Source organism: Salvelinus namaycush, chromosome 3 (assembly GCF_016432855.1).
Source record: "Salvelinus namaycush isolate Seneca chromosome 3, SaNama_1.0, whole genome shotgun sequence".
Lineage (NCBI taxonomy): Eukaryota > Metazoa > Chordata > Actinopteri > Salmoniformes > Salmonidae > Salvelinus > Salvelinus namaycush.
Window position 1 is genome coordinate 21322633 of NC_052309.1, and position 23997 is coordinate 21346629.

Genomic DNA, 23997 nt, shown 5'->3' on the forward strand with positions numbered 1-23997 from the left:
GAACTAACAGTATATCTTCCCTGTCCCTGTCCCCATCCCGGACTGGAACTAACAGTATATCTTCCCTGTCCCTGTCCCCATCCCGGACTGGAACTAACAGTATATCTTCCCTGTCCCTGTCCCCATCCCGGACTGGAACTAACAGTATATCTTCCCTGTCCCTGTCCCCATCCCGGACTGGAACTAACAGTATATCTTCCCTGTCCCTGTCCCCATCCCGGACTGGAACTAACAGTATATCTTCCCTGTCCCTGTCCCCATCCCGGACTGGAACTAACAGTATATCTCCCCTGTCCCTGTCCCCATCCCGGACTGGAACTAACAGTATATCTTCCCTGTCCCTGTCCCCATCCCGGACTGGAACTAACAGTATATCTTCCCTGTCCCTGTCCCCATCCCGGACTGGAACTAACAGTATATCTTCCCTGTCCCTGTCCCCATCCCGGACTGGAACTAACAGTATATCTTCCCTGTCCCTGTCCCCATCCCGGACTGGAACTAACAGTATATCTTCCCTGTCCCTGTCCCCATCCCGGACTGGAACTAACAGTATATCTTCCCTGTCCCTGTCCCCATCCCGGACTGGAACTAACAGTATATCTTCCCTGTCCCTGTCTCCATCCCGGACTGGAACTAACAGTATATCTTCACTGTCCCTGTCCCCATCCCGAACTGGAACTAACAGTATATCTTCCCTGTCCCTGTCCCCATCCCGGACTGGAACTAACAGTATATCTTCCCTTTCCCTGTCCCTGTCCCCATCCCGGACTGGAACTAACAGTATATCTCCCCTGTCCCTGTCCCCATCCTGGACTGGAACTAACAGTATATCTTCACTGTCCCTGTCCCCATCCCGGACTGGAACTAACAGTATATCTTCCCTGTCCCTGTCCCCATCCCGGACTGGAGCTAACAGTATATCTTCCCTGTCCCTGTCCCCATCCCGGACTGGAACTAACAGTATATCTTCCCTGTCCCTGTCCCCATCCCGGACTGGAACTAACAGTATATCTCCCCTGTCCCTGTCCCCATCCTGGACTGGAACTAACAGTATATCTTCACTGTCCCTGTCCCCATCCCGGACTGGAACTAACAGTATATCTTCCCTGTCCCTGTCCCCATCCCGGACTGGAGCTAACAGTATATCTTCCCTGTCCCTGTCCCCATCCCGGACTGGAACTAACAGTATATCTTCCCTGTCCCTGTCCCCATCCCGGACTGGAACTAACAGTATATCTTCACTGTCCCTGTCCCCATCCCGGACTGGAACTAACAGTATATCTTCACTGTCCCTGTCCCCATCCCGGACTGGAACTAACAGTATATCTTCACTGTCCCTGTCCCCATCCCGGACTGGAACTAACAGTATATCTTCCCTGTCCCTGTCCCCATCCCGGACTGGAACTAACAGTATATCTTCACTGTCCCTGTCCCCATCCCGGACTGGAACTAACAGTATATCTTCACTGTCCCTGTCCCCATCCCGGACTGGAACTAACAGTATATCTTCCCTGTCCCTGTCCCCATCCCGGACTGGAACTAACAGTATATCTTCCCTGTCCCTGTCCCCATCCCGGACTGGAACTAACAGTATATCTTCACTGTCCCTGTCCCCATCCCGGACTGGAACTAACAGTATATCTTCCCTGTCCCTGTCCCCATCCCGGACTGGAACTAACAGTATATCTTCCCTGTCCCTGTCCCCATCCCGGACTGGAACTAACAGTATATCTTCACTGTCCCTGTCCCCATCCCGGACTGGAACTAACAGTATATCTTCACTGTCCCTGTCCCCATCCCGGACTGGAACTACTGATCCTCTGCTTGCAGACACACGTGACCACCGTCCTTGACAACGTAACAACCATATGAGCTATCCAAAAATATCAACGTTTAAACCTAGCTGTGGAGTGAGCTTACGTTCTTAACTCCTTTATGTTAGCACCCCATTAACAGTACATGGGTAGTATTTAAATAATGCTATGTGACTGTATGTCTAGAATTAGACAAATACAAAAACATCTAAAAGTTAGCCAACCTCTCTAAATATATGGCTCTGATTAAAATATTGAACTTTCGAACACACCTATGTTTGACACACCTTGCGCCCCCTGGAAAAAATACCCCCTTGGTAGTATACAAGGGAAACAAGGTAAGCATTTACTTTGATTTTAGCTTAATCAAATCGATTTAATTGCTTACCATGATTCATTTTTGTAGTAACATTTAATGAACAAATCCATGAATGGAACAGAGTAATATGTAGTGTGGAGGGAATGAATCGGTGTGCGAGTGCGACCAAAACATTTTCTTTTCTTATGACATGACTTATGACAAAAATGTGTACCACAGGGCACAGGCCTGCTATTCATATATGAACATGTACTATTTCCCCATACTATGCAACTATTGTGGGAAACACTCTTTGTGAAGAAGAGTAGGCTAGACATGTTAGTCGCTGAAGTAACAAGGGCATGTTTGTTTACAACTGCTCTATTGCCCTTAACCCTGGATTTATATTAAACAGCCTGAATAGCAGGGGATGCGGGTTACAGAGAGAGAATTAAAGTCACACAGCAGTAAGCCAGACACCTGATAGGCCTACCAAATAGAGCACACAATAAACCCCAATTAACCTCTGGGCAGTGGGTGCCAAATAACATCCAGTCCATTTAAACTGAGTTTAATTACTTTAATCATTCAGCTGAAATGTTATTTTCCTCAGTTGTCAGTCTCTGTGGTGTTCTCTGAGGGGTTACTATAATTTCCCATTGGTTCTCAGTAAGCAGATGAATGGATCCTGGAAGTTGATGAGCTGAAGTCTGTGTGTGTGTCTGTGCATATGTGTCTGTGTGTATGTGTGTGTGTTTGGCAGGAAGGAAGCAGTGTTGTTGTCTCTTACCCAGGCATTTTGGCTCCTTGCCACTCCAGTAAGGTGTAGTGGCGTTGCGACAGGCGAGCATGGTGGGGCCTTGCAGCTGGTAGCCGGTCAGACACTGAAAGTAGGCCTCTCCCCCAGCATGGAGGTGAGTCACTGATACCTCCCCGTTGGCTGGCTCCTTAGGGAAGGCACAGCTCAGCAAGAAGGCTAGAGGGAGGGAGGGAGGGAGGGAGGGAGGGAGGGAGGGAGGGAGGGAGGGAGGGAGGGAGGGAGGGAGGGAGGGGATTTAATCAGTGATGAACGGTTTGATATTATTTCTCTTTGTGAATTTTTTTACCATGGTTGTTCGAAGTGGAATAAGTTGTTATCTCAGTGCTACCATTTCACTTGAATTATACATACAGTAAATCAATGGACAGTGTAGACACACACACCCACACACAGAGTACATGTTGTGTATGAAGAATGTACTGTAATTGGGTCGAGCAGGGCTGTTTTGATCAGTTTTCTACTTGGGTTATAAATATTCCACTCCAATTAATTGCAGTTTAAAAGTACATCTGCAAATAGATTGTGACATGTCTGCAATCGCTAATGAGTTTCAGTGTGCTGCAAAGTCTACACACACACACAGCTATGGCACGGAGATTTAGGTTTGGTGTACAGGGTAAAAGTAGAGTTGTAGATCAGTTCCATTTCAGAGCTGGTACTTTAATGTGATAGTGTGGAGAAGAATTGTCTCTGTACCAGTTGTCAAAGCGCTGTGAGTCCAGCGCAGCAAGATGAATGGGCTTCAACTTCCTTTGCGTCCCTGTCCCTGTCCTTAAACGGATGGTGCTACATGGGATGTATGGTAGCAATCATTAGTTGGCGTGGATGATGGATTGAGCTAACCATGTCCTTAATGAGCGCTATATAACAGGCCTTTCTGTCTGTCGGAGCGCAGGCCCTCTCTGCTCTGCTCTGCCTCACTGGCGCAGCATGCTCTCTCTCTGAAATTATGTTCTTGAGGTCCAGTGCAGATAACACCAAAACCTTGCATTTATTGAAAATACACCATGGAAGCAAAAATATAATTTTAACAACACTGGACCTAAATTAAAATAATGGTGACAGACAGAGGTGGTGTAAGATAAAGCATTAAAATACTTCACCCAAATCCAGACGGCTGATGTTCTGAAATAGCTGCAAAATCTGGGTCCCTACAAATCAGCTGGGCTAGACAATCTGGACCCTCTCTTCCTGAAATTATCCGCCAGCATTGTTGCAACCCCTATTACTAGTCTGTTCAACCTATCTTTCGTATCATCTGAGATTCCTAAAGATTGGAAAGCGGCCGCGGTCATCCTCCTCTTCAAAGGGAGAGACACTCTAGACCCAAACTGTTACAGACCTATATCCATCCTGCCCTGCCTATCTAAAGTCTTCGAAAGCCAAGTGAACAAACAGATCGCCACCATTTTGAATCCCACATACCTTCTCCGCTATTCAATCTGGTTTCCGAGCTGGTCATGGGTGCACCACAGCCACGCTCAAGGTACTAAACGATATCATAACCGCCATCGATAAAAGACAGTACTGTGCAGCCGTCTTCATCGACCTGGCCAAGGCTTTCGACTCTGTCAATCACCGTATTCTTATCGGCAGACTCAATAGCCTTGGTTTCTCAAATGACTGCCTTGCCTGGTTCACCAACTACTTCTCAGATAGAGTTCAGTGTGTCAAATCGGAGGGCCTGTTGTCCGGACCTCTGGCAGTCTCTATGGGGGTGCCACAGGGTTAAATTCTCAGGCAGAGTCTTTTCTCTGTATATATCAATGATGTCGCTCTTGCTGCGGGTGATTCTCTGATCCACCTCTATGCAGACGACACCATTCTGTATACATCTGGCCCTTCTTTGTACACTGTGTTAACAAACCTCCAAACGAGCTTCAACGCCATACAACACTCCTTCTGTGGCCTCCAACAGCTCTTAAATGCTAGTAAAACTAAATGCATGCTCTTCAACTGTTCGCTGCCCACGCCAGGCCGACTAGCATCACTACTCTGGACGGTTCTGACTTAGAATATGTGGACAACTATAAATACCTAGGTGTCTGGCTAGACTGCAAACTCTCCTTCCAGACTCACATTCAGCATCTCCAATCCAAAGTTAAATCTAGAATCGGCTTCCTATTTCGCAACAAATTCTCCTTCACTCATGCTGCCAAACATACCCTCGTAAAACTGACTATCCTACCGATCCTCGACTTCGGCGATGTCATTTACAAAATAGCTTCCAACACTCTACTCAGCAAATTGGATGCAGTCTATCACAGTGCCATCCGTTTTGTCATCAAAGCCCCATATACTACCCACCACTGCGACCTGTATGCTCTTGTTGGCTGGTCCTCGCTACACATTCGTCGCCAAACCCACTGGCTCCATGTCATCTACAAGTCTTTGCTAGGTAAAGCCCCGCCTTGTCTCAGCTCACTGATCACCATAGCAACACCCACCCGTAGCACGCGCTCCAGCAGGTATATCTCACTGGTCATCCCCAAAGCCAACACTTTCTTTGGCTGCCTTTCCTTGCAGTTCTCTGCTGCCTATGACTGGAACGAATTGCATAAATCACTGAAGTTGGAGACTTATATCTCTCTCACTAATCTTAAGCGTCAGCTGTCAGAGCAGCTTACCGATCGCTGCAGCTGTACACAGCCCATCTGTAAATAGCCCATCCAACCAACTACCTACCTCATCCCCATATTTGTTCTTGTTTTTCTGCTCTTTTGCACACCAGTATTTTTACTTGCACGTCCTCGTCTGCACATATATCACTCCAGTGTAAATTGTTAAATTGTAATTACTTCAACACTATTGGACTATTTATTGCCTTAACTCCTTAATTCATTTGCTCACTCTGTACATAGATTTTTATATTGTGTTATTGACTGAACGTTTGTTTATCCCATGTGTAACTCTGTGTTGTTGTTTTTTGTCGCACTGCTTTGCTTTATCCTCTTTGGGCTGCAGGGGCAGTATTGAGTAGCCTGGATAAAAGGTGCCCATTTCAAACGGCCTCGTACTCAATTCTTGCTCGTACAATATGCATATTATTATTACTATTGGATAGAAAACACTCTCTAGTTTCTAAAACCGTTTGAATTATATCTGTGAGTAAAACAGAACTCATTTTGCAGCAAACTTCCTGACAGGAAGTGGAAAATCTGAAATCGATGCTCTGTTCTAGGGCCTGCCTATAAATGTGCTTGATATTTATTAGTATACATGCACTTCATACGCCTTCCACTAGATGTCAACAGGCAGTGAGAGAAGAAATGGAGTGTATAACATCATCTGAGGTCGAATAAAAGCTCTTGGCATGACGTGACCCCAATTTCCTGTTTTCTGGAACGCGCGAGAAGTGACCTGGTATTGCCTTCTGTAAAGCTGTCGTTATAGACGACTAATATCTCCGGCTTTGATTTTATTTGATACATGTGACAATATCATCGTAAAGTATGTTTTTTCAATATAGTTTTATTAGATTATTGAAATTTTTTCGGGACGTTAGGCGTGTTGCTTTGTCTGCGTATGTTCAGGAAGGAGAGCTTCGCGCCACTTTGCTAGCTTTCCGTGCTAATTGACTGGAGAAGAGGACATTCTAAATCCAAACAACGATTGTTCTGGACAAAGGACCCCTTGTACAACATTCTGATGGAAGATCATCAAAAGTAGGACCCATTTTATGATGCTATTTCATATATCTGTCGAACATGTGAACTAGTAGTTTGCGCCCAGATTTTGGGCACGCTCTCGCCATAACGTAAACTGCATGTCGTAATGAAGTTATTTTTAGAATTCTAACACGGCGATTGCATTAAGAACTAGTGTATCTATCATTTCCTATACAACATGCATTTTTTAGTAATGTTTATGAATAGTTATTTGGTCAGAATATGTGAGTGTCAGAAAAATATCCGGACGTTGTGGGAAAAAGATGCTACGTTAGCACAATGTATAACCACTGATTTCAGCTCTAAATATGCACATTTTCGAACAAAACATAAGTGTATGTATAACCTGATGTTATAGGACTGTCATCTGATGAAGCTTATCAAGGTTAGTCAAAAATTATATATCTTTTGCTGGTTTGTTACGATCGCTAACTTTTGCTGCTGGTAAATGGCTTGTGTTTCTGGCTATTGTGGTAAGCTAATATAATGCTATATTGTGTTTTCGCTGTAAAACACTTAAGAAATCAGAAATATTGGCTGGAATCACAAGATGCCTGTCTTTCATTTGCTGTACACCATGTATTTTTCAGAAATGTTTTATGATGAGTATTTAGGTATTTGACGTTGGTGTCTGTAATTACTCTGGCTGCTTCGGTGCTATTTCTGACGGTAGCTGTGATGGTAGCTGCAATGTAAAACTGATTTATAGCTCAAATATGCAAATTTTTCGAACAAAACATAGATTTATTGAATTACATGTTATAAGACTGTCATCTGATGAAGTTGTTTCTTGGTTAGTTTGGTTGGTTCTTGGTTAGTTAGGTTGGTTTTGTGCATGCTACCTGTGCTGTGAAAAATGTCTGTCCTTTTTTGTATATGGTGGTGAGCTAACATAAATATACGTGGTGTTTTCGCTGTAAAACATTTTAAAAATCGGACATGTTGGCTGGATTCACAAGATGTTTATATTTCATATGCTGTATTGGACTTGTTAATGTGTGAAAGTTAAATATTTCTAAAAAATATATTTTGAATTTCGCGCCCTGCACTTGAAGTGGCTGTTGTCATATTGTGCCCGGCTTCGGGCTTGCAGCCCAAAGAAGTTATCTTGGCCAGGTCGCAGTTGTAAATGAGAACTTGTTCTCAACTGGCCTACCTGGTTAAATAAAGGTGAAAAAATATATAAAAAATAAATAAAAACATATAGTAACAATGCCTGTCTCTTGCCTAACTCATAGAGATCTACTGTACAGATGTAGGGTCTTAATTTGATCACCCTGTTGCAGGGGAACTTTACTGCAATGCATGAAATGTAAAACTTGTAATGTATTTGAGATTTAAAAAGGATTCTGAAGTTTTTCCATATGAAAAATGCATCACCCCCTACAAAAATGTACATGAATTATAATCCACATAATAATTCATATTTCCTGTTGCTGCATGATTATTTTCCTGCTGTAGCAAACTGGCTCAAATTAAGATCCTACATCTGTAGGTGTGATGATACCAAGAATGTGTTTTATCTGATTGTTTCATCTGATTGCTGTTTCTAAATAACAACATTTGTGAATATTTTGAGGATAACAAAGCTGTTAAATAGCCTGTGTCTACAGAGTCTTAAGCACTAGTAGGCTAAGTGTGACAGCCAGCTTCGAAAACAGAGAGCAAAGACAAGGACCCTGTGGAGGATCCCAACTGTTTAGTATGTCTGACTCAATCCTTTACTCATTAATATGATTTGGAGGAACAGTCGGAGTGGAAATAAGCTGTTAGGTTGTGTCAACACGCAGGTGGAAATATTTCAAACAAAGCTCTCAGCTCAGCTCACACTCCTGCTCTCCTGCTGTAGACCAGTCACTACCTCCTCCTCCTTCTGCTCCCCCAGACATGGGAATAAAAGGCACAGTGTAGAATGCTGAACCTGAGACAACCACTTTGGGGGTTGAGTGTGCAGAGACTGAGCACGGGAGCATTACGCTGTCGCAACATAAAACGTTTAAGCATTCCAGAACCCATTCAAATGGTATAATCATTGCTCTTTATTTCCCTTTCTTCTCATGGCTGCATATGAAAATCGACATTAAAGCTAACAGTTTTACAGCCCTCTGCCGCCCGACACGAGGCATTAAGGAAAAGTACACTTTGGAAGGCAATTTAATTTCAACCCCTCTCCCTGCCTGCCAGAAGACATTTGGATATTAGTGCTGAAAGTAGACGATGCTCTCCCCCAGCAATCAAACTCAATAAGACTGACAGAGGCAGGGATTTTAGTGTCTGTCTATTTACTAAGGATTCACTTTAGCTCTCTTCATGTTGTGTACTATACATCATTGTACTTTTTGACACCATTGTGCAGTGTGGCATACTTTGCAGGAAGTCGTTTAGTGTATTTGATGTACCACATGTGGTTTAAAGTCGGTGTTAAAGTGTGCAGCAACTATGATTTATCCCAGGATGCCCTCATAAACCTGTACACAACTCTGTACATAACTCTCCCGGCTGTAATAGTATGTTAAATCATTATCTTACCTGGCTGCCTCAGCACATCAACAACTGCTCAAGGGGGGCAATAGTAAACAATAACATGTGTCACTCAAGACGATCATTTATTGTTTACATTAATGCTACAGGAACAGCACAGAACTGATAAAGAGAAAATGATTTGCTTGCGACACTGCATTCAAGAGCTTATACTCTAGATATATCTCATAGCCTAACAAGACTCTCTGTAAGCGTAGAGAAACAATGGTTTTATAAAGGCTTGTCTCTCGGAATGCGGTTCAGACTTATTAACACCATATTGAAGGCCCAACAAACCAAGTTTTGTCCTCCAGCTGTTGAACCATTATTAATCAAATACCAATGAAATTTCAACACATACAACTTAAATTACAAACCACCTCCTTAAGAAATGCCTTAAGGTTCGGTGTGCTAGCATAGGTTATAATAAAAATAGCACACTGATTTCTCCCACACTAACATTTCCACCATGATGAAGCAGCCAGCCAGCCAGCCAGTCTTCTCTCTCTGGAGTAAATCAATGAGATGCAGAGTTAGAGTCCAGCTGCCCTAGGTCATCCATTGAATTCTTACTTTATCACTGGCTCCACTGAGCCCAGTTATTGCCATTATCATACCACCATTTCATATTTGTTGAGCCTGTACAGTGGGGATGCTGCAGGCAGAGACAATCCCCTAAGAATTAAATTAGATGCAGCCTCCATTCCATTGTACTTCATCGTAGAGGGCCATAAAGCCTGATTGTTTTGCTATTACAAGTAATGGCACCACAGTAAACACAGAGGCAGATTAGCTGATGGTGGGGCCTCAGGCAACAGATGCTGAGGTAATGTCCTTGGTTATTCTGCCCCATAAGAGAGAGAAGATAGGGGGGAAAGAGGAGGGAAACAACTGGAAATGTGGTCCTGATCTCTGCCATCAGTGACAGCTGTAATGGGAGTTTGAATGACATCCTATCTCATCAATGACCATTGCCACTTTATCAGTCAAGGATCAATAGGTATTAACGCACAGAGCCAAAGCGGAAAAAGGATTATCACTAGTGGCAGTGGTGGCTAGGTTTGACCACCACTTTGGCATTAGGGCAGGCCATACTAATCACATGCCTTTGGACTGACATATCACTGAGTAAAATAATGTATTGCTAATAAACTTAGTATTGACTTAACCTCTAACCTATTATGGTAGGCTCAATTTGCAATTTATCATGTATTAAGAATTGTATGACAGTAAATCAATGATATTGATGATGAGGGTTACAACTCATAACTGATTCATGGCAACTAAATCAGCAGTAATGACAGGGTGGAGGGCAGCAGGGCAGCATGGCAGCCTATGGCATCAGTTGTAATTTAATTTGGTGCTCTGGAGAGACTCACTCTACTCATCAGTCTAGAGTAGACTAACCCTCATTGATGGGACCGTGCCGGCTGCAGTCTAAAGTTACTTCTCCTTAATAGCATTTATTGAGCAGTTGACCGTTGGAATTAAATGTTTAACCCAACCACATAAATATCAATACATCACAGCAGAACTGTGGTGGGGCTCTCTCAGATTGAACCTCTCTTCCCAGGGACAAGACTATTGATCTTTGTTTAAGGGTAATGTTTCATCGGAGAACTCGTACAGAGCAAGACTCACATGTACTTAAAATCAGAGTAATTCACCAGACCTTTCACTTAGCCTTCAAGGGCTGTTTCCACTCTGATGCTGATGATGCTGAACCACAATATCCACTGGGCATGGAATCAAACTGTATCGGAATCGATCACAGAGTGTTACCTATGAGACTGTGGTTTAACACACATTTGTAAAGTGTGTAGGCAGTATGTGTATATGTGAGGGCCTTAATGCTCTCAGTTGACATTTGAGTGGATGGCTTTTCTTTGCAATGTGAAATATTCCACGCATACTGACTTGGTGGAGGTGATAACTTGTTTTGGCTGGGGTATCCCTCTGCTCTGCAGCCCTCTCCAACCCTCTCCTAACCAAGTCTATGGAGTCTCAATTTTACATGACCAGATGAAAAATGCATCTCTCCCCTTTGGCCTGAGTATCTGTTATGAAATGCAGAGAGAATTTGTTTAGTGCTCTGCCCATCAGAACACATTGAGGATAATTACATGCAGAGTATATTGGCAGGGTGGGAATATTAGATTGGTAATAAAATTATACTTGCCCCCCTGTAGTAATGACCAACTCTGACCAGAGCAGCAGCCTTGCACCGGTGATGGCTGGCGTCTAGCTACCATTTTCCATTTTGGGGCATCAATGTTTGGCCAGTGTTTGTCACACTGGGAGTCCTCCCTTCCCAGCTGCAGCCCCCAGGGAACCGTGTAGTAGTGGGAAATCAAATGGCTGATTAAGGAGTTAGAGGAGGAAATGTTTCTGCCCTCCTCTCCCTCCCCTCTGGTGTCACACCAACAGATGTCTCCATTACAGCAGATGAGACACACTGAGAGACACATGGCAGAAACCTCTATGAATAAGCTGCTGTTGTCCTCATCAGACAGTCAACGATACAGTTCTCATCCCCCATGCTGAAAGGTGGTAGGATACAGTTGAGTGAATTTGTGTATATGATTACTGTAAGTGAGAGTAGTTTCTACATGTGCCAAGATTAAATGTCTCTGTCCCTCTCTGCCCCCTCTCCATCTCTTTTGTAACAAGCAGACATGTTATTGTCATTCCACTAGGGACCTGTTTTTAAAGTATTAGGTGAGTATGTTTATTCTGTGTTACCATTTAATTAGCTAGTAAATAAATTATTAAACCAATTGGTGTTGTACTGAATCATAAGTAAGGCTCGGGTTTTTGCAGATGCAAGGAGGTTACGAATGTGTCACGATCGTCGTAACTTTGAAGAGGACCAAGGCGCAGCGTGTTAGAACGACATCTTCTTTTTATTATGAAGACGAACAAAAAACAAACAGACGACCGTGAAGCTATTCAAACAAATAGTGCTGACACTAAACACTACACATAGACATAGACAATTACCCACAAAAGCCTACTGCCTATGGCTGCCTTAAATATGGCTCCCAATCAGAGACAATGAATGACAGCTGTCTCTGATTGAGAACCATTCAGGCAACCATAGACTTACCTAGACACCTACACTCAACACAAACCCATACACTCTATCAAAACCCCCTATACCATACAACCACCCCAGACGAGACAACTATACACAAACATCCCCCCTGTCACACCCTGACCTAACCAAAATATTACAGAAAACAAAGATAACTAAGACCAGGGCGTGACAGAATATTCAGAATGATGATATGATATCAGGTTATGATTAATAAATTGACTGTTTATAGAGTTTATTACAGTACCGAACACCTGACCGTATGCAGATGTATTCTAATTCTATTTCAAAGATGTATAGACTTTTTCTCAATCCAATCCAAGAACCAAGTTTCGACCTGTCTACACAGTCATTAAATGTCGACCTCAGTATGAGGGATCAGGGAAGTCATAAAGGAATTGCAAGAGGGCTTAGTTTAAGTTTGCTTTCACCAATATTTCAGCCTGAGTGTCCCCTCTTTCCTGTATGTATTGCACACACACACACAACATTCTCAACCCTCAGGAGAGTTGAAGAAGACTAGATGCAGGCTGTGACACAGACACATCATCACTCCCCAGTGGTAACTGTGCTGCTACTATTACTACTGCAGCATTCATCAGTGTCATCTCAGCCACAGCCAGGGCCTTCTGCAGATATTAATTACCTAGAGATGAGATCTATCTCGCTACAGATCTGTCTCCTTCTCAACGCTTGTCCCATCACATTTTTAACACCCCATTACAATGGACAAGGTGATTGCGCACACCATGAAGATTAACACAAATCTAAATCCTGATAGCCTTTGAAATTTGCTGTCATGCTTGTGGAGTAATGGTTATAAATAGATTAAAGAGTAGCATTCTAATTGCTCCAAATGTCCTTCATGGACAGAATTTGTGGATGTGCATAAAATGAGACCATTAATATAAGGATGATGATATCAAGTGTGACAGAGAGAGAAGCTCTGCAGGTACATATTGAAATTTGTTTAATGTAGACAGCAAAATATTTTCTGAAAAGTACCTTTTTTCTTGAGAGTGATGATTTCAAATAGAAATTTCAAATAGTGTGAAAAGCATTTATCATTCAAATTCAGAGCTGCTGTTCCACAACATTAGCTCTGTAGAACTAATGAAATCCCATATGTTATGATGACTTTATAGGCTCCCATTGTTGCTTTGCCAAGAATAAAAAATGACATGAGCGCAGTGTGAAAGTGTGTCATACTGCCATAGTGTTTGATATCAATTAGAGAGAATTTAATACCCTGGCATCAAAACTTGACATAACACCTACATCACTGAATGATTTAAACATGTGGTTGCCTGCACCCCAACAGATGCACCCCAATGACTCGAGTCTGAAAAGCCCTGCTTTGAGGATTTAGTGAGGGAGTTCTTTACTCAGTGCATGAGGGCAAAGCCCAGATTGTTGGGCTCACAGTTGTCTGAGTATGAGGGGAAATGATGATGTGCTGCTGAAGCCAGAGAGAGCTGTCACGAACCGGCTCAAAGCCCGTAACAAAAGGGAGACAACGTGGAAAAAAGGAATAACAAAATATATTTATTAAATAACGAAACTAGGTAGCACCATGAAACATAACCGAATCTATCAAAATGTCTGCCTGGAGAGAGTTCCCCTCATGAATGGAGAAGTGGTGTATTTATCCTGGGAGAGTGGGCCCAGGTGTTCCCCATGTAGCTGACGACCCTCCCAACTCCGCCCACCGGCATCCTAATAAGGAAACAAGAGCAAAGAGAGAGAGAAAACGGTAGACAGAGTGGGAGGGTCGTCACATTCCCCCCCATAAAACCGGGGACCAACAAGGACCCCGGAACAACATACCGGCCTCTGCGTCCCAAACTGACACAGCACTTGTGTCCCAAATTGATGAGGGGTTACGTGCTCCCACTTCCAAATTTGCCCCAGCCAACCTCCTCTCCAGACCTCAGCAACCTTAGTGCATAGGAAGCAATTTTTAAGAGGAAAGAAGACTCCCCAGACCAGGACGGAATAGACAGGAAAGACAGAACTGAAAGACAGAACTTGACCATACAAACATTCAGGAACAGGGCGCACGAGAGAGCGCATCAGCAATCACGTTATCCGTTCCACGAATGTGCTGCACATCGAGATGGAATGATTGTAAAAATAAACACCATCTCATTATCCTCTGATTAGGACACATCATGGACCTCAAAAAAGTGAGAGGATTATGGTCAGTGTAGACCGTAATAGGTACTACCCCCGACCCGACATAGACCTCAAAGTGTTGCAGCGCCCAGATGAGTGCTAACGCTTCTTTTTCAATGACCGAGTAGTTTAACTGATAATGGTTAAACTTTTTCGAAAAAAAACTGACAGGTCTCTCAACCCCAGACACATCTGCCTGCAGCAAAACTGCCCCTGCCCCCACATGACTAGCATCCACCTGCAAGGTAAATGGCAATTCCACGCGAGGAGCAGCCAGCACCGGAGTTGAGGTAAGCAACCTCTTTGCATCTTCAAAAGCGTGTTGACAACGAGAAGACCAAATGTACACAGCCTTTGCTTTCAGCATATCTGTCAATGGAGCGACCACAGTAGAGAAGTTATTACAAAAACCACGGTAATAACCAATCATGCCCAAGAAACGCATCAGTTCCTTTTTAGTAGTTGGTGGAGGAAACGCATCAATAGCTACCACTTTAGCTCAAACAGGACGCACTTCCCCCTGCCCAACCACCTTTCCAAGGTATGTAACAGTCGCCTGAGCAAACTCACATTTAGCCAGATTGATCGTGAGGTGACCCTCAGCCAGGCGTTCGAATAATGCTTGAATACGGAACAGATGTTCCTCCCATGTATCTGCATATATCACTACATCGTCCAGATAAACAGCACACCCTGTCAAACCGGCGATAACCCTGTTCATAAGTCGCTGAAAAGTGGCAGGTGCATTACGCAGTCCGAAACTCATAACCAAATACGAGTACAGACCAGAGGGTGTAATAAAGGCAGAGATTTCACGTGCCCTACTCGTCAGTGGCACCTGCCAATAGCCCTTTAACAGGTCAAATTTACTCACAAATCTAGCTGCCCCGACTTGATCAACGCAGTCCTCCATCCGAGGAAGAGGAAATGAATCTGGCTTAGTGACACTTGACCTTACGGTAGTCTGTACAAAATCTGTTTGTTCCATCTGGTTTTCTGACCAAGATACAGGGAGAAGCCCAACTGGAGAAAGAAGGCTCTGCTATCTTACTCTCCAGCATGTATTTGACCTCAGCATCCAGACAATGCAGTTTCTCTAAAGAAACTCTATAGAACCGCTGACGAATGGGGTCAGCATCTCCAACGTCAATATCATGTTCTATCAAGTTTGTACGTGTAGGTGTATCTGAAAACAAACCTGGAAATCTCCGAATCAGACCAACCATCTCTTCCCGCCTATCAACGGGTAGATGAGTGAGAATGCTGCCCAACCTATCCAGTGTCTCTGAATTTTTCAATCTACCCTGCAGTATGCAATCGTCGGGACCAGGAACATCTTCCTCCTCATTCGTAGACCTATCCTGAGAAGAATCCAAGGGAATAACGGTTTCAGCCAAAAGAACAGGTTTACCGTCTTCTATAGATTCCCATTGTTCAGTCTCTGAGGAACGTGCATAATAGGGTTTTAACAAATTTACATGGCACAGCTGGTGTGCTTTCCTCCGTTCTGGAGTGGCAACTAGATAATTTTGCTCAGTGTACTTGCGCACCACTGTATATGGACCTTGAAACTTGGCTTCAAAAGGAGAACCAACAATTGGCAGCAGAGCAAGAACCTGGTCCCCTGGACTAAAGTGACGTGGCTCAGTTCGGCGATCAAATATGTTTTTCATCCTCTCCTGTGAAGATGATAGCTTCTCTTTAGCCATTTCGCCAGCGGCATACAAGCGGCGCCGGAAATCACACACATACGATAACAAAGACTGAGGAGGCTCGGGAGACTTCCAGTCATCCTGAAGAACAGATAGAAGTCCACGCACCCTATGTCCAAACACAAGGTCATTTGGACTAAAACCGGTGCTCTCCTGTGAAACCTCCCTAGCGGCTAACAATAACCAAGGCAACCCCTCCTCCCAATCCTTATCCATCTCAGTACAATAACTTCTCAACAAAGACTTAAGTGTTTGATGGAAACGTTCTAGTGCTCCTTGACTTTGCGCGTGATAGGCGCTAGCCAGATTGTGCTTAATATGGAGCTGTTGGAGAACCTGACCAAACAGATTAGAGGTGAAATTAGACCCTTGATCACTCTGAATGACCTTAGTTTCTGTCACTGTTTGGAATACCTGAGTCAAAGCTTTTAACACAGACTTAGTCGTGATAGACCGGAGAGGATAGGCTGCTGGAAACCTTGTGGTCTGACACATCACAGTGAACAGGTAACTACTACCCTTTTTAGAACGAGGCAAAGGACCCACACAGTCAATAATCAGATACTCAAAAGGTTGGCTGAGTACAGGAATAGGAAACAGTGGTACCGGCTTAATAGCTTGATTAGGTTTCCCAGTTAATTGACAGATGTGGCAAGTTTTGATGAAATCAGAAACATCCCTCTTTAATCTAGGCCAAAAGAAATGTCTTAATATGCGATGGTATGTTTTCCCTACACCCATATGTCCAGCAACATCATTGTGAGAAGTTGTCAACACCAACTCACGAAGTTTTACTGGTACCACAACCTGACTAATCGCCTCCCCTAGAAAACAACTACCATGAGACACCCACTTTCTCATCAGGACATCATCCTGGAGAAAATAACCATGGGCGACATCTCCCAACTGTTCCACAGGCACAATTTGGTCACGCAACTCTTCTAATGTGGAGTCAGTCCGTTGCGCATTGATTAGATCTGAGCGGTTAACAGATAACGGAATAACAGGGAAAGCAGTGGCATACTTCTCATTAGTCGGCACAGTGACCAGTTCGCCACGGCTCATAGAACGCGTCACTGCACACGCAGTGAACAACTCTGGGAAGCTCTGTACACTCTCATCAGGAGTCTCAACAACTGACGGCTTTGTGGAAACCACTAGAGATGGAAATGCGACAGGCCATACCCGCTCACCTGCCAAGTTATTCCCAAGAATAACGTCGATACCCTCAATAGGCAACGAAGGACGCACCCCCACAACAACCTCACCTTTCACCAGTCCACAATCTAACATCAGTTTATGCAATGGAACTGAAAGAGTATTCAAACCTATTCCCCTAATTAGAACACTATTCCCTGAATCAGTCTCAGCTGAAAAGGGTAACACAGACTCCAACACAAACGATTCGGAGGCACCTGTGTCTCTCAAGATCTTCACTGGCACTAATTCCTTACTTCCTAACATAGACACAAAACCTTCCGTGATGAAAGGTAAATAGTCTGGATCAATATGTACTTTCACATGCTCCTGGACCTGAGGCAATGAGTCATGAATGAACTGATGTAGAACAGGCGCAGCTAACGCGGTAGGCTTAGGTTTAGCGTAAGCACCCTTTGCTCTGAGAAGTGGACATTCGTTTTTCCAATGACCTGAACCTTGACAGTAGTGACACTCTTGCCCAAAGTCAGCTTTACCACGGGAGTCAGGCTCAACCCGAGTTGAGTTGAACTCTGCCCGTGAACCAAAATATCTTGGTGAGCGAAGCCCAAATCTATCCGAACGCCCCCACTCATTCCGAATACGGGGCTCTGCAAAGACTCTTTTGTGAGTCAACACATACTCATCCGCCAAAACCGCAGCTTCAGCGACATTCTTCACTTTTCGTTCGTTAATATATGTGGCAATATGAGCAGGGATTGTGTCCTTAAATTGCTCTAACATAATCAGATCACACAGCCCTTGGAGAGTCACAACTTCAGAGGCGGAACACCAGCGATTAAACTGTAAAGATAATTGTCGCGCAAACTCAACATGAGTCTGTTTATCATCCTTTTTTAAAGTTCTAAATCGTTGGCGGTAAGCCTCAGGGACCAATTCATAAATTTGTAACACAGCCGTTTTAACCTTATCATAGTTGGCACTGTCGTGTACACTAAGAGCTGAATATGCTTCCTGCGCTTTACCAGTCAGCACACACTGCAACATTAAGGTGCGGTCAGAATCAGGCCAACTCCTAGCGTCAGCAACACGCTCAAACAATGAAAAGAATGTCTCAGGGTCCTTTTCATTAAACTGAGGCAATAACCTTAAGTTCCCAACAATATCAAATGTGTCCGGGGCACGACCAATAGAGGAACGACCCCTAGGTAAATCTGGGTCACCTTCCCAGAACAAACTCTCCCCTGAAATCTTTCCTTCCCTAACCAACTCTATCTGTTCTTGTTGCAACTTGATTTTAGCATGCTCCATATCTAATTCCTTTTCATACTTTACACGATCATACTCTAGCTTCTCACGATCATGCTGCCGATCATACTCTAGCTTCTCACGATCATGCTGCCGATCATACTCTAGCTTCTCACGATCATGCTGCTGCTGTAACAGAAGCAGTTCTTTCTGCTGTTCAAAAAGAAGACTACTAGGACTAACCGATGGAATGGCCATTGTAACATTACGGGGAGATGACTCCTCAGCAGAAGCTGGCCCAGTGGTAACTTCAAGAATACCACTCTCCATCAGATTGGCCTTCAATATCAACCTAATAGAATTCTTTAGACGTTTATCACTAATTTCAATCTTGTAGTATTCAGCGACTTTCAACAGCTGTTCTTTAGTACCTAATTCTAATAGTTCCTCTGATGGAAAGCGAATGAACTCATCTACAAAAGATGCCATAGTTACAACAAAAATTCTCACTCTTCCCCTCTGCTGAGCACACCAGACCACAACTCAAGAAATGACAATCACCCTGAGCACCACAGAAGAGAGATGAGATACGGAGCTTCCCCAAACCTACATTAACTCAACCCTAGTCTTCGTGCGGATTTGCGGTGGGTATTTACGCACTGTAGCCCGCTGGCATGGAAATAAACCCCCCAGCACGCTGGTAGATTCCACCAAGCCACGGATGTGCCCCCGAGACAACTGCTCAGTCCACAGACACCACACAAAAATAACAAACATTAACCATGCCCAACATATTTCAAAAATGAAACAGGTCGCTAAGCCTATCAGGGGTAAAAGGCTATAGCTCCGGGTAGCAAGTTCCACTACCCTACCCAAATCTCCCACTGAGGTACACAGCCGATTACTCACCTCAGACCGATATCCCAACAGAAAGTAGAACAAGAGTTTCCAGGCTGGGCAGGGCCTGGAAACTAACCATTATACTCTCTCCAACGCAACACACAAACCAAACAACAAAGGCCACCAATACTGGGCCTATCAAACTCAAACAAAATACGCAAACCAAACACGTACCTCCACGTTCTCCCAAACCAATACGTTCAAACATCCCGGACGAGCCCCCACTTGTCACGAACCGGCTCAAAGCCCGTAACAAAAGGGAGACAACGTGGAGAAAAGGAATAACAAAATATATTTATTAAATAACGAAACTAGGTAGCACCATGAAACATAACCGAATCTATCAAAATGTCTGCCTGGAGAGAGTTCCCCTCATGAATGGAGAAGTGGTGTATTTATCCTGGGAGAGTGGGCCCAGGTGTTCCCCATGTAGCTGACGACCCTCCCAACTCCGCCCACCGGCATCCTAATAAGGAAACAAGAGCAAAGAGAGAGAGAAAACGGTAGACAGAGTGGGAGGGTCGTCACAGAGCTGATCAACAGGACACCCTGCATTGTCTGCCCTCATGCAGGGGGATTAACTAATGTTATGGGTGAGCGCAAAGTCATTCACTGAGCAAGGATTTTGTTTATTGTTGGGTGGTGCTTTACAAAATCAGTCTGTTTCACCCTCAGCAGGATAATAGGAAAGAAGATGACTTGTACTTAGAGCAAGGTTTATTATTCAAATGTGATGTACTGTTTACTATTCAGTGAGTAGGTGTTAATACAATGCTGTTGTTAGTACAGACCTGTGATATTTCTCTAATATCCAGTAGGTGATGTTTTTTTTGTTACATGATGGATCGCCACTCAGTAGCATGTATTGTACTCTAATTGCTTATGAGGTGGTCTCACTCGTCTCTGACCCAAAGAAAATGTTCTGTTTCTCCAATCCTTTACTTTTGGATCTCCATTCACCTCTCTCTCTCGTGGTCTGTTTGCCTCGAGTCTCCCGGCCACGGCTGCTATTCTCCTATTACTTTGTGAATTATTGAGAGGCTTGAATCTTTAAAGTTCACCCTCTTCCTCAATAAGCAGCATTCTGTGCTGCCAGTCCACTGGAGATCACATGGTCTGTATAGGCACTAACAGTGAAGTCTGAATCTGTGTGGGAGAGTTGTAAAGAATAGAGTTCCACATCACCCACTGCTTGATTATTGGTTACTATTCTAAAGAGGGCTTTCTTCGCACAGGGTTCTTTATAATCAATGGTACAATGGGAATTCAGCGCATTAAAGGCTGTACTTTACAACCTATTTATATATCCAACAATATATTTCCACCTTACGGGGACGGGGGGTCAAATCACACATGGTAAGCAGCAACATTACGGCATTTCCCTTTCCATTGTTGTTTGGGATACACAAAGAGCATGGCTCATTGTGAGTGGTGATGTACAGGACACATTTCACAGGTGGGCTATAACTGATCAATTAGAGGCCTGGTAAAAGCTCTCATCACTCCCCTACTGTGGTCCCTGTCTACCCCCCTCTCACTGCTCTAACACAGTGTAATGTGTGGGTTATTACCCTGCAGTGCCAGCACTCATATCGGCCAAACAAAGACACACAGGACCACTTAGAAACACTGATGAACTATTTCCTAAATGGTAGTTCAGTGGTCACCAACCGGTCGATAGCGATGAACTGGTTGACCTCCAAGGCATTCGTAGTCGATCACCAAACATTTCTGTAAAATACAACAAAAATAAAGCCTTTCTTCCCTGTTAGTGGTATGTACACTTGATTCAGCAGCCCTAGCACCGGAAGGCAAAGTGTTCCCATTTTCAACCATTTCATGTGTCTGAAGGTAGAACTCTGAATATCCGGCAGGCCAAGAGAGCAAATCAAGTGCACCTATAGACTTGCCGTTGGCCAATCAGAATGCTCAGATCATCGTGTCTGCACAGTTTCCTCAAGCCATAGGTTTTAAAAAGAAGCCCTGAGTGCAAAGCAAAGTTGATACTGTGAGATTCAAAACTTTTAAAACCATGACTAGAGAGAGACTCAATGAATACAGCTGAGCTCATGTGTTAATGTGTTACGTTTTTATTCAGCACTGTCAACACTTTGTTACATATTTTTACAAGTCATAAAATGCGCGTTCTCCCTACTTCCACTCACACTACAACCAGCACTGCAGCAGCAATGAATGAGTATAGCAAAGTGTTACGATAGGCTTGTGCTGTTATTATTAGCTGCTTGTGTTTTTTTTATATTCAAGGAATATTTCACTTTCTCTGGTCATAAGAGTAACAACATGAATTGGTGCATGAGACAGAAATAATGCAGTGTGACTTGAGTTTTGTCATCAGCTGGAAGACTGTGTCCCCTTTTCTCGGCGGAGGGAGGGAGAGCGGGGGGACTGTGAGACGTGTGAGAGGCAGCCTCACTTCTGCTCCCTCCCTCTCAGACTGACTATCAGATGCAGGCCATCAGTCCAGTAACATTTAAAAAAACGAATTATTATGCTCACTCAGCTGTGCCTCACAAGTAATAAAACAAATTATATATTACCAGTGTGATCATATACCTAAAATTATTTTGAAATATACAGGGTTGGGTAGGTTACTTTCTAAATGTAATCCATTACATTTAGAAAGTTACTAGTTGCATGTCCAAAATTGTAATCTGTAACGTACATTTTGGATTACCCAAACTCGTAATCTGATTACATTCAATTACTTTTAGATTACTTTCCCCTTAAGAGGCATTAGAAGAATACAAACATGTATGTTACCAATTGAACAACATCTATTGCAGGATAAATCAATGTTAAAGTTTATGTAGCTGGCCATATATGGATGTTAAATGTTACTTTATGGGTTGGTTATGTAGGCTTCTTCTAAACCATTGCTTTAATAATAATATGATTAAATTATATCTTTACATTAAAAACAAAAGTCTATCAGAATTCCAGTCATTCCAATAAATGTTATACCCCTTGATCTTCAAGAATAGGACTTGGAAATATGGAAGTGTAGATTAGCCAATTTGTTTGGATGCAAGGACTGACTCATCCATGATATCCAATTAATTGTTTTAACCATGTTATGAGGCTACACAGTGTTTGTTTACATTTACAATGGATACAAACATTGGAAAAAAAGTAGTTTATATTTTGGGTTCATGAGGCATTTATAAGTTATTTTCTTCAAGAATCAATGGATATATATATAATTTATAAATCCAAAAATGGGTGTAGCAACTACAGACTGGCCCTTTAAGTCTATCAAAAGTGTGCGAGTTTGAACATGTGTCCATTAGGCCTATGGATTTATTTATATTATCAGTATGAATTAGATTGAGCAATTAAAACCCCACATTTATTCCATAGGATAGGATCCGCACTATACAGCTGTTGCAAGAGGGCATTTTTCACTGGCTGTCCACTGGTTTCAAAAACAATGATTGATAACCAGCTTAAACTTCTTCAATTCAACCATTATTGGGTTCAAATACACATTTAGATTTGTGAACAGCCATCCACAACAACCACAATCCGTAAGGCACAAATAGCTAAATGAGAGAGCAGCAGTGTGATTCACATCAATGAGCTATGTAGATATCAATAATAAGCCATATCTGTATCGCCGTAGACTACACCACTGCTGTCATCCTTACCTCCAAGCGTTTATTGAAGTTGCATAATCTTTGAATGCTTACACCAGTCGCACCATTGGAAGACATAGCTGGGACTGTAGCCTACAAAAGCCTATTCCTGCTCTTTTCCGGCGATTGATCAAACACATTTGGTGTGTCATCATAGTGGTCTCTGACTTGTGGTCATCACTCGCTCAGGTGGAACAAATTTAAACTTGAATGTCATTGAGAAACAGTGAAGTGTCAAAGATCTTTTTCCTCAAACATCCTTTCTGAATTTAAAAGTAATCCTCGAAGTAATCATCTAGTTTTTCAAAAGTATCTGTAATCGGATTACATTATTTTAGCTGGTAACGTAATGGATTACAGTTACCAGTTTTTTGTAATCCCTTATATATTACATGTAATCCGTTACTCCCCAACCCAGGAAATGTAATAAAAAATGGTCTGAGAAGAACAACATTGGCTGTGAAATTCAAGCATAGCCAATATGCAGTGATAATGTCTTGGGTCTATAGCCTACTGGACAAACCTCATTGGTACAGAATTGGTTTTAATAGGTTCATGTTGCATAGGCTTTTGAAGTCATGTTTAAGAAAACATTTGAGCAGCAATTTTTGGCTTGCTTTAAAACTCAGAAAGTGCTCTTGACTCAGAAAAGGTTGGTGACCACTGCGGTAATTGAACTGTCTGGATTTGATTGGAATAACTGGTCCTTGGGCTCAGGCAAATAACATCTAGTTAGCTGTTATGTCATATACAGTATGATATACAGTATGAATGATACTCCTGTCTTGATTTGAAAATGGCAGATTCTCTGTCAGGAGTCGTGTCTGTTTACAGTGCTAATGTCACACCCTGATCTGGTTCACCTGTCCTTGTGATTGTCTCCACCCCTTCCAGGTGTCACTTATTATCCCCGGTGTATATATCCCTGTGTTTCCTG

General features: G+C 43.1%; 1 protein-coding gene across 1 annotated transcript in view; it reads right to left on the bottom strand.

The window, feature by feature from the left end:
• LOC120043587 (seizure protein 6-like) overlaps window positions 1–23997 on the bottom strand; it is a 165654-nt gene that overhangs the window by 34702 nt on the left and 106955 nt on the right. The window contains exon 5 of the mRNA XM_038988153.1: window positions 2903–3088. Within this exon, the coding sequence (XP_038844081.1) occupies window positions 2903–3088 (186 nt within the window). The remainder of the gene's footprint in view (window positions 1–2902; window positions 3089–23997) is intronic.